Raw genomic sequence first — 11565 nt, 5'->3', positions numbered from 1 at the left:
AGATGTGAAGTTTTAATCAAGCACCAATGGGGAATTTTAAAATTATTTTCCCTGCATCACGGACTCCGGGAGAGCGGCGGGGCCGGGACCCGCAGCCCCGGCCGGCAGGGGAGGTCTGAGCGGGGAGTGGGGGCGGGGGTGGTGGCGGCGGCGGCAGCGCAGAGCCCCGCGGAAACACCGCGGCCGGACGCGGGGACAGCGCGCCGCTCCGCCCCACAGCGCGCCCGCGCTGAGCCCCGCTCCGCCTCAGTGCTCCGCAGCCGGATTTTGGTTGGGTTTTTTTGTTTGGTTGGGTTTTTTTCTTCCTCTCTTTCCCTAATTTATTTTTTTTCCAAGAAATTAATTAAAATAATAATCTGCAGAGAACGCGGAGCTGCGCGTTCCTGGAGCGGGTATGCCCGGTCCCCGGGCCGGGGAGTCCCCAGAGGGGAGCGGCGCCGCCGCGGGGGCTGCCCGCCCGCCGGCCGCGGGGCTCCTCCACCCTCCTCCCTCTCCCGACTGCTTCCCTCCAGCCCAACCAGCCCTCGCTCCCTCCTCTTTCCCCCGCCGTGGCAAATCCTGAATCGCAAGCGATCCGCTGGGCAAAGGGAAGGGATATATATGGGGGGGGGGGGTGTGCTTGGTTTTGCCTTTTTTTTTTTTTTTTTTTCCTAATTCTCTTCCCCCCCTCCCCCGCTCCAAGACCTGAGGAGATCCAGCCCAAGTTCGCCGCGATGACTGTGATGCTGGCATCGGGGTTCCTCCGCGGCATCCCTGCCTCTGGATCGCCTCGCCGCTGCTGGTTTTGAATCCTCGACGCTGGGTTAAAGCTCAGCTCTCATGCTGGGCTCGCTGGGCTGCCGCTTTCCCGTGTTTAGCGATGGGAGGTGGAGGAAAAGGGATTGTTTTTGAGTCAACACTGAAAATGTGATTAGGGGAAAACTGCTTTCACTGATCTGTTTCTAACCTTTTAGTCCATGTTGGCCTGTGACCCCTTTCAGCTTTCAGATCGAGCCTGATTAGGTAAGTGTAAATTATTCACTTGGGGTGAGGGAAGGTGGGTGGAAACGTTTTCCTTGGAGACTTTCCTATGATCCTGGCCACTCGCATGATGAGAAATGATGAGAAAGTTCAGCTGTAAACTAATTCTGAGCTGAGCAGCATTTGTTTACTTGTTGAAATCTGTGCAAGACGTCTGCAGTCTGTCTGATTTCCAGGACAGCCGCTGAGCATTGTGCTTTGAGTTGCTGTGGGACATCTCGGAGGCTGTAGCAAAACACAGTAGTCTTATTTATGATCTTTGGAGAACTTTTATATCTATATATCTATATATAATTTGATGAGCTTCCTCATCAAACTTGAACAAATTCTCAGTTGTTTCACATTTCCTCCAACACGAATTACTTCATTTGCTTTTTTTTTGTTTGTTTTGTTTTTCGTTTTTTTTTTCCTGAATGCCTGCTGCTCTGCAGTGTTGCAACCTACCTGTAGCATTTAAGTGGGCAAGATTCTCTTCCCTGTGGATCCATCTTCAAAGCAGCCCTATCTTCATGAATCAACAGATTCTCAAACAGTATGTAACGATATTGCTGATGGTAGTAACACAGTGCATATTCCTTGTGATGGAAACGTAGTTACTACTTCAATTAAGAAGATATCTTTTGAATTTGATAAAGCTTGTGTAATATCCGGTGTCTCCCTCTGTTGTGGCTTTGGAAAAACTGCTTTGTCAACAGGATCCCTTAGCTTCCTCTCTAGGATTGAAGCTTTCTCCTCCTGCTGCTGCTTTTTTGCTTAAATTAAGGGAGAATTAATTGCTGAACATCTGCAGTCCACCAAAAATCCCAGTATGTGAAAAACAGCTCCCAGAGGAGTGTGTGTGGGGGGGTAATGTGTGTTTGCTTGTGTGCCTCGGTCAGTGTATGTTTGTGCATGCACTCTGTCTGTCTGTCTGTGCACACTGTGGGTATGGAGTAATGACACACATATCTCATCTCTTTGGTGTGTGCCACCAACTACCTCCACCATCAATCCATGTCATGCTAATACTTCCTCTCATTTAAAAGTTTCCTTCAATGCTTTGCCCACTTCTCTTATGAGAGGTCAGAAACCATTTTGCAGCTGGACTTGCACTGGCTGCTGGCTGGTGTGCAGGCAGGACACTCTGCCCGTGGCAGGGTTGTGGCACCACGGGCAGCCTGAAGCACACCCAGAACAGGGTCTGGGAGCCTTCATCGGGAGCTGGCTCACCCCTGGGGCAGTGCTAAGCTCCTGTCCCTCTGTGGGCTGATTCTCTGGTCCAGCACTTGAGAGGTCTCCAAAGGTCAGGCCATTCTGCATCACTCTCAAAGTTTTAGAAAGGCTCCAGCCTAACCAGAAAAACAGAGTTTAGTGGCTCTGTGCATCACACAGGCATTTAACATACTGCTTTCTGCATTTCTCTCTGAAAATTACTGAAATGCTGAATAACGGATAAGGTCCATTATTACTTCTTTGCTTCTGCCAGGATTATATAGACCTGATGCAGGTTGTGCTGTGTTGCTAGCCTAGGTAGTTCCTCAGAAATAAATACAGAAATGCCATATAAAAAAATTCTACTATTCCACCTCTCACAGACCAGTTATAACCCAGCACTAGCTTTCATGCTGGGTGCAGATTTAACTACAGAGTATGCTTAATTTCATTTTTCAACTCAGATTTCCCACCTCAGTTTAATGATCTCTGCTTTAGGTAGCGCAGAGAGACAGTGGCTACAGCAGGAGATTAAACTTGGGTTAAACCCTGCTGAGCTGCCCACTTCCATGTAGTTTCACACAACTGGCTTAATTTCTGCTGCATCAGAAAACTCATCTGCACTAACAAGGAAAGTGAAAATTAGATGATTGCATGAGGCTCCATTTCTATAGATACTTTGTGGGCATATGCTTACAGGCATGTGTCTAATTTATGTACTTCATATCCTTTATTCTCTTTAACAATAATTGACCAGACACTTATTTCAAGTGAAATGGTGATAGTTACATATACAGTTTGAAAGGACTTATTTATTCTTGGGTGCCACTTGTAAATATGCCCTTCATAAATCAGCATTAGAATTTTGAGTTGGATCTCACTTTAAAATGTTTGTTTTCAGACCTCAACACTGGTCTCCCTATGGAAGCAGCTGTTTGTATTTGGAATTGAGAGCCCATGGAGAAGCTGAGGAGGGGGATGGCTCTTCATATCCATGAAGCCTGGATACTTCTGTTTGTAATCCCTGCTTTGGTCACTCCAGCTGCCATCAATCATGAAGACTACCCTGCCGATGAAGGGGACCAGACCTCCAGTAATGACAACCTGATCTTTGATGACTACCGAGGGAAGGGCTGTGTGGATGACAGTGGCTTTGTGTACAAACTGGGAGAACGTTTTTTTCCGGGACATTCCAACTGCCCCTGTGTCTGTACTGAGGATGGGCCTGTTTGTGATCAACCAGAATGCCCTAAAATCCACCCAAAGTGTACAAAAGTGGAACACAATGGATGCTGTCCAGAATGCAAAGAAGTGAGAAACTTTTGTGAATATCATGGGAAAAATTACAAAATCTTGGAGGAATTTAAGGTATGAAACCCTTTCTTCACTATTAGTATGCTGTAAGAAATTGTATTTCTGTTGGGGACTCTCAAAGGCACTCAATATTTTCTTACTGCTGTTAATTGGTGCTAAAGCTGAAGATGACCTTTTTAGCTTGGATGCAGGTCTGGCTGACCACCTCCTCCCTAACATGCACCAAGCAAATGCCAGTGGTCAGCCAAAATTCCCTATGTGAAAGGCTCTGTCTCCTACTCTGGGCAACCTCTTTTTCTCCTAGCATGAATCAGGTTGATTACCAGACAGTAAAAATGGTAGTAAACTAATACTGAGTGCTTTTCAATAATCCCTTGTGCAATTTGGGTAGCAAAAAATGATGGCAGGTGCTGAGAGCTGTATATATATTCTCATAGCTGTATGAGAGCGTGAAGAAGTAGGTGGAAATATTTTCATTTCAGCTGTGATAGGGCTGTCTAGAATAGCAGAAGATGAATTCCTCACCAGATAATCATTTTCAGTAATGACAAGGATGGGGTTTAATTTTAATGGTTGAGTTCCTGTCAGGAATGTTGTGAAGAAATCCTTCTGGAATATATCTTAAAAATAAGACCGGATTTTCAAAACCCATTGCCCTTTACACAACCTGCATCTCTTATGCTAATGAGTTTGATTGCATGTTTTCAGTTCTGCTGAGGAAAATAGCATTTCACCAGGAAGAGCAAGGTCTGCAAAAGCAATAGGTATACACAAGTCTGTTCTGGCTCTAAGATTAGTACTAAGGACAGCCCGTAGCTCTTCATGGCTGTATGCCTGATCTCATTATACACTTCCCAATTTATTTCCTTTTCTGATAATGAAAATACTTTTGCATAGGCCTGGGTACTACTCAAGTTCTCAATAACATTGATCACAATTTCCTTTCGCCCTGTTATTTTCATTTTCAGTGAAGGTAGTACTTAGTTTCTTTCTTCTGTTGTGTATGGTTTCTGTTAATTTTTTTATCTCTGTAACTTCAGTCACTTGGTATGGGCAGGGCAATTTAATATCATAGATGCAAGGCCAAACATTTATAAGGAACATCTTATTGAGGGCCATCCTGATCAACCTGTTCTCTGCTTTGCTGAGGAATGTGAAGATGCTGGTCTTGTGAACTGCTGAAATAACAATTTATTCTTACTGTAGGAAGACCTAGCCCAACTTCATCCCACAATCGTGCTGCAGTGGTCCCTTTTTGACTGCTATGTTGTCAGGTGGTGCTATGACAACACCCAGGTATAATTTTGACACATGATCAGGTGTCAAAAGTTATGAGAACTCTTTTTGGAGAGGTTTTAGGAAGGAGAAAGTTACAAGGACTGCTTATCCTAAGATTTCAGTAGGAGAGTAATGAGCTGGATCTTCTCATGCAATACGAAAGTACCAGTCTCTTTGCCTGAACGAACTAAATGCAGTCTGATAAGGGATTAAAGGATAAAGAAACAGAATTTAGGAGTGGAAGACTATTAGAGAGAATTGGAATTCCTTGTTTGTTGTGTTCAAAAGCTGAGAGTATTGGGTGGAAAATGAAGTCCCAGTAACCTCTGAGAAACACAAAGCTGCTGGTGGCATGTCCCTCTCACACACAGTAACCTTCAGCCCAGAACCAATGTGAGATCCATCAGACTTAATTCAGTTGACAGTCAAGCTTTTGACCCAGACCTGTGTTTTGCTGAGAGCTCAATACCTTGTGGAATAGGGCAGAAACGGATGTTTTGGAAATCCATGTGTTTACCCAGAATAAATACAGAAGATCTCTTGTTTCCTCTATAGTGGGAGAGATTTAGACAACTGAAGATTTCTGCACTCTTCTAGGAGTGCTTAAGGGGAAAAAAGGAGCACCTGTGAACTATGAGTTTATAAATTCTATAGGAAAGACAGAACTTCAAGATTCAGGAAACTACTGCTATGAAGTGAAATCTTGACTTCCCTGAAGCACCCAAGCACTTTGCTGTTCATTGCAACAGAACAAAGATTTTATCTGTTACCTCCACAGAAGAAATTCTGAGCAGTTCACAGCTTGTACAGGCTCTGAGTTCAGCTCCTCCCTCATTCTGTTGAATTTATAAGGTTTGAAAACTTTCTCAAGGCCATTCCACAGACTCTCAGCCCCTCTGTCTTTGCCAAAGAGAAGAGGCTTTTTCTGGCAATCTAACTCGATAGCAAACTGCTTTCAGTAGTAACAGAGGCACTATTTTACACACTTGATTTACTTTTACTAATATGTGGGTACTAAATCATCTTCCATAGAGGTACTCATCACTGCTTGGTTGCAGCTGAAATTAGCCTCTGTTTAAAAAGCTTCTGCCAGTGTGTCTATGTGTGTTCACACAAGCATTCATACTTGCTGTAGCAGTATCACCAGAATTGACTCATCTTGCAGAAATGCCAACCACCTGATCTTTTACAAATTAGGTTGGGTTTTTTTCTTTCCATAATTTTTTTTTTCTTGAGGGTATAAAAATCTTTGAGACGTTTTCACTTGACTTTTCCTGTCTTGTTTTTAGGTTTCTGTTTAGGTTTGGGGTGAGAAGCCCAAATGCAATTTACCCTTTTTTTTCTTTATTTCTTACCACTGACAGTAATTGTGACTCAGGGTAAAGTAGCAGTTATTAAGGCCCATTTCTGTAATATTTATCTTTCTTCTATTGAACTGATCTCATAGCTCTGATTGCTGAGACTAGTAAGAGCCTAATATAAACAGGACAACAAGCCATTTAGCTTAGACAGATGTCCAAATGTTTATCCCTGTGACTCTAAATTATTAACACGTACAAATGAAATGCTGAGCTGGAGTTCAGTTGTAAATATAAACACATAAGTAGTTTTTCTTGTATTCTCAGTAAAGACTCCTGTCCCTGACAGATGGTTTAGTAACCCCATGTAGTATCTTTATAGTTCTTTTATGGGTCCTGGGAGATCTTTGTGGATTTTGAGCCCCAGCTGCCTATATGGAGCCTGCCTCATCCTTTTTTTTTGCCTGGGACATAGCCCTAACTTCAGATGAAGCTGTGGTTCCACCTGGAAACCCTCACAGAAAAGGTCATCATGGTCTCCCTAATATAAATCAAGAAGCAGCTGAAACATCTTTAACACGTAGATTGCTGGCCCATGTTCAGGATTTTGATGCATGTGGAACAGTACACAGGAGAAGGGGAGCAGGGGTGCTCTGGTAGCTTTTACTGGGATCTCTCCATCCCTTTCCTGACCTCACTTTCTGCTTCTGTCCTTGTAAGCCTCAAATCTGCTCCCTTGGGTCTTCTCCAGTCCAAGAGTCAAATGCAGGGTGAAGAGCAGCTGTGGTGGCTGCAAGGATGGTGTGAGGGATTCAAGCCTCAAGTCTCTCCATTTTCCCCCAAGAGATCTGGTGGGAACTTTTGGGGTCATTTAGCAGCTTGCTTTTTTCTCCTCCACATCAGCTGTGGTTTGATTTCAGTCCTGGAGGTTAAGGTCCCAGTCCCAAATACTCCCAGCTCTCTTCTGCTAACAGAGATCTTTCAGGGAGGTTGTTAACCCTCCCCTTGCTTCCCAGTGAGAAAAAATAACAACTGAGAGAACAGTCTGGGTTAGTGTAAGTACACATGGTTGTATTTTAAATGAATGTTCCCAGACAGCAGCTTATATAAACCTGAGGAGACAGTGTACTGCTGCTGTGATGGATGTTCATTGGCAGCTTTTGGAAGAACAGTGCAAATGTCAGTGAGACAACAGTTTTCCTAAGTGCTGATTAGTTTCTACTCTCCTGCATAACTTGCTGACAGAGAAACCTAGGTTTGGGAAATGCAATTGAAGAGTCTGGTTTAAGGTACATTTGTAGCCACAGTTGGGAGCCATTTGAAGATTGGATTAGGTTGTTAGTTTGGAAAGTCCATAATCACTTCTGAACTTCCTAGATCTCATCACCCAACACAGGTATTTCCAGAATATCATCCTTTCTATGGACCTATATGAATTTGTAGCAAAACACCATTGTTGGTTAATGAATGATCAGTTCACAGTGGGGTTTCAAACTGACATCTTGAAACAGTCTCTTTATTTTAGACCTTACAGATGGGAGCAACTCTGTGTCTCTGCAGGAGAGTGAGTCCAATTGAAATGGGTTTTGGTAGCATGATGCCATCCTTCTCAAAGTCATTGGCAGAAATTTTCTAGCCCCAGACATTAAAATACCTTGAATTGTCTAGTGGGATATTGGGTGATTATTCAGGTGGGAACACAGGAGGTTTTGGCATCATCACATCCTGGCCGTCTGGTCATATTCATGTCAACCTGAAGCTCTGGATCAGAGCTTGGAAGCAGCTCTGAGATCCAAGTACATTTTTTGGGTGCTAGTCAGTGGCCACCATGCTTTCTGCCAAGCACAGGGCTGCCATTTCTTCCAGCCATTGTCTCTGCCAATGCTTAACCTTTGCTGGTGCCTGTCCTTCCCAATGACTGCTCCACCTCCTTGTCCACTCTTTTTCCATCTTCACTGGTTCCAAATCCATCCTTGCTCATAAAGTCCCTAGATGATGCCCAAATGTTCTTCCCTTTCATCAAGAGTGAGTGTGGAGGGGTGGAAGAACCCTTGCCCTGGACAGGCCTTCACACTGTGGAAAAATGAAAAAATAGGAAAGGGGAAATTGCAGCTTCATTCCAGGGTACAATCTGTACTGACTTGGAAAAAGCCAGGATTTCACTGTTGGAATTCTACTTTGTTATTCTTTCCTGTGCTTCTTGCCACTATATTTGAAGTTCATTCCACTTTTTTTTGTCCACAAATCATCTGTAATCCTTCAGCTGTAGCTTCTATATCTAACTGACTTTATTTCTTCTTGAACAGCACTTTACACAGTAGGGATCACAGCTCTAACAGCTCTTTGGGGTATAATCAGAATCCAAAACAAATGAGGGACAATATATGCACAGCATTATCATCTGCTAATTGCAGTGATTGCAGTAACTGGAGTGATTGTCCCTCTGTGATTAGCTCTGGTGAGGCTGCACCTCAAATCCTGGGGTCACTTTAGGCACCTCATGATGAGGACATTGGAGGGCTGGAGTATGTCCAGAGAAGGGCAACAGAGCTGAGGAAGTCAGGTGATAGAACAAGAGAAAATGGCCTCAAGTTGAACCAGGGGAGGTTTAGATTTGATACCAGCAGAAACTTCTTCACTGGAAGGGTTCTCAAACACTGGCACAGGCTGGCTGGGGTGGTGCTGTAGATGTGGTTTTCACCTGGCTTAAGCACAGGTGCTGCCAGGTTCACCAGTAGAGTTAGGTGAGTGGTTGGACTCAATGATCCTAAAGGTCTTTTCCAACCAAACCCATTCTGTAATTCTCAGCTCATTATGGAAAACTTAACTTCAAAATAGTGGCACCTCCTTCTCTTTGTTTAATGCTCTTTAAAAATGTTTTATTGATGTAATTGTCTCAGTATTACTTAACAAACTAAGACCTCTCATCAAAAGGTGTTGGGTGTCTTCAGCTGCTGTCCCAGCATCAATCAGTCCCTGAAATGCAGTGTGTCCATTCTACCAGTGGAGAAAAAGAATCAGTGAAACTAAAAAGTGATTCTCCATGCCTAGAACCGTGCCAGATAGAGAAATTAAGTGGTGCAAACTGGAGCTGTGCTCTGACCACACTCAGATGAGTGCAACCTCATCAAATATAAATGAAACACTTGGGACCTTCCCAGAGCATCATGACAGAGTGATGCTGTTAAGTGAGAAACAAAGAGTGTGTTACAGCCCTGTGTTGAAAGGGAAGGTGAGAAGTGAGAATGATCCCATGCCTGGGGTGATGCAGTGGGCTGCTTGGAGCATGGGTTGAGCTGTCCTGCTGCAGGTTTGGGGTGTGGATGCTGCAGTTTATGGCCACATGAGAGAACAGAAATACAGCACCTTAAATCTGAGGAGTTTCATTGGGCCACTGGAAAAACAAAGTGGGGAGAAAAGAAAAGTTCTTTTTGCTGAGTTTTCCACTTTGTAATATGTGTTCAGTGTCCTGGTGTATCTTGAAAAGTGCTGAAATCATGGCAAGCTCTGCAGTGCAAGAACTCATGTTATTAAAGCCCTTTGGTAGTGTGCTAAGCAGTCAAATCAGGTTTTAGATCTTTGCTCTTAGATTACAAGAAACTGATTACTAACGCAGGTCATTGTGGGCCCCCCATCTTAATATTAGGTTTTTTTCTCCTTCTTCTTATCCAAGATATGTGCAGCAGTTTTTTTTTTTACTGTGACTCAAACAAATGTGACTTATAAAATTTTTTTCCTTCTTGTGTGTTCTGCAATTTAACATATGGTTAGAAAATCATAATACAAAGGAAATTTCAATAGCATGCCTATGCTTTAATAAAAGGAGCCATGAACAATGCCAGCTCTGAAGATAGCATACAGCCATTGAAATCAGACAGGGGAAACAGAACATCAGTCAGATGGAAGAGTATGATTTATTATCTCCCTCCTGGCAAAATTATAGTGACAATGTCTGTGCAAAGGAATCTGAAATTACTGTATTTCCGTCATAATTTGTACCAAGAAAACATTCTAAAATAGATAGGCATGTCATATATTGATCTATAGTGAAGCCTGTTTTTTAAATGATGTTATGTACTTAGATACAGATTCTATAACATATATATTACATTATGCACAAGTACATTATTACAACAGGTGAAAGAAGATGGGCTGTGCTCGGAATTTGGCTACCAAAAATCCATGTTGCTGTTTTTCCCAGATCTCAGTAATACCTACACTCCACAAAAAGCTCTGGGGCTCAGTGACACCAGCAGCTTGGCACATGTCCTATCTCAAAGCTCCACATTGAAATAGTTAATACCCAAAACTTAAGCATCAGCATGTTTCAAATGACCAGAAATTAAATACAAGCCCTCGTGTTTTAATCCTACCACTGACCCAAGTGGGAGTGCAGGGCAGAATTTGGCCTGTATGTGCAAACCCAAGGGATTGGTATTTTTCCAGTAAATGTGACATAAGAATGGACATTTGTATCACCAAAGTTGTGGTTAGACTTTCAGATACTTGCTCCAGGAAAAACAGACCATCAGCTTTTCATGCTTCCAGCTGAGCTCACTTTTCCTAGTAGTGTTAAAAGAGCTGAACAAATGTGAAGCTCACACAGATATTTTGCCTGTGCCCAAAGAGGGTCGTGCACCACACTCTCCATCCCTAGTCCCACCTGTCATATCTGTAACTTTTCAAAAGGAGCCTGTTCCTTTGGCAGGTCTGAACAAAAAACGTATTGAAATAGATCCATAAAAGTTATTGCCAAAGTACTAAAGATCTCCAGTCCCCTCAGTCCCAGTGTAGGCAAGGTGCAACTATTGTAATGAGTAAAATGAAACATATATCAAAACAAAGAGAATTCTTTTCCCCCCAGAGTGTGGTCATATTGGCATGGACAGTTCCACTGCTGCTCTCAGGGGAGAACAACCATGAGACTGCAGAAATGCAGCTCCTGTGAAAAAAGGGCTAGGGCTGGGCTCGAGGTTGTGTCTCTCATCAAATGTGATTCCAGAAGTTTTTTAAACCCATCAAGTTGTATGGCACATAGCAAATATGACAAAATTTGTATATACGTAGGATAAAACATATACATAGTATAAAGCTCCTACCATCACAATCCTGAATCACCAGACGTGGGCCCAGGGTACCCGTGGTGAGGCACATAGGTGTTTCTGTCCCTCATCTGGCTTACTGATCTGTAATAGCTCCCCAGGAATTTTTACAAAAGGATAGTAATGTAGTTCTCCCCTTCTACTCTGCTCTTGTGAAAGTCCACCTGGAGGGAGAACTGTGTCCAGTTCTGGAGTTCCCAGCATAAGAAGGACACAGAGCTTCTAGAACATGTCCAAAGGAGAGCCACTAAAACAATCAGAGGGCTGGAGCACCTCCCCCATGAAGACAGGCTGAGGAAGTTGGGGTTGTTCAGCCTGGAGAAGTGGAGGCTCTGAGGTCACCTTATAATGGCTTTCCAACA

The 11565-nt window shown here is 43.4% G+C and overlaps 1 protein-coding gene across 1 annotated transcript in view; it reads left to right on the top strand.

Moving 5' to 3' along the window:
* The first annotated feature begins 204 nt into the window (after positions 1–204).
* Positions 205–11565, top strand: part of VWC2L (von Willebrand factor C domain containing 2 like) — a 53590-nt gene continuing 42229 nt past the window's right edge. Inside the window, exons 1-4 of the mRNA XM_030454494.1 lie at positions 205–288; positions 683–1002; positions 1452–1552; positions 3113–3579. Of these exons, the coding sequence (XP_030310354.1) occupies positions 3169–3579 (411 nt within the window). The 5' untranslated portion in view covers positions 205–288; positions 683–1002; positions 1452–1552; positions 3113–3168. The remainder of the gene's footprint in view (positions 289–682; positions 1003–1451; positions 1553–3112; positions 3580–11565) is intronic.

Source organism: Calypte anna, chromosome 7 (genome assembly GCF_003957555.1).
Source record: "Calypte anna isolate BGI_N300 chromosome 7, bCalAnn1_v1.p, whole genome shotgun sequence".
In the NCBI taxonomy this organism is placed as follows: domain Eukaryota; kingdom Metazoa; phylum Chordata; class Aves; order Apodiformes; family Trochilidae; genus Calypte; species Calypte anna.
The sequence above is the reverse complement of the archived record's forward strand: the minus strand, read 5'-3'. Positions and strand labels throughout refer to the sequence as shown.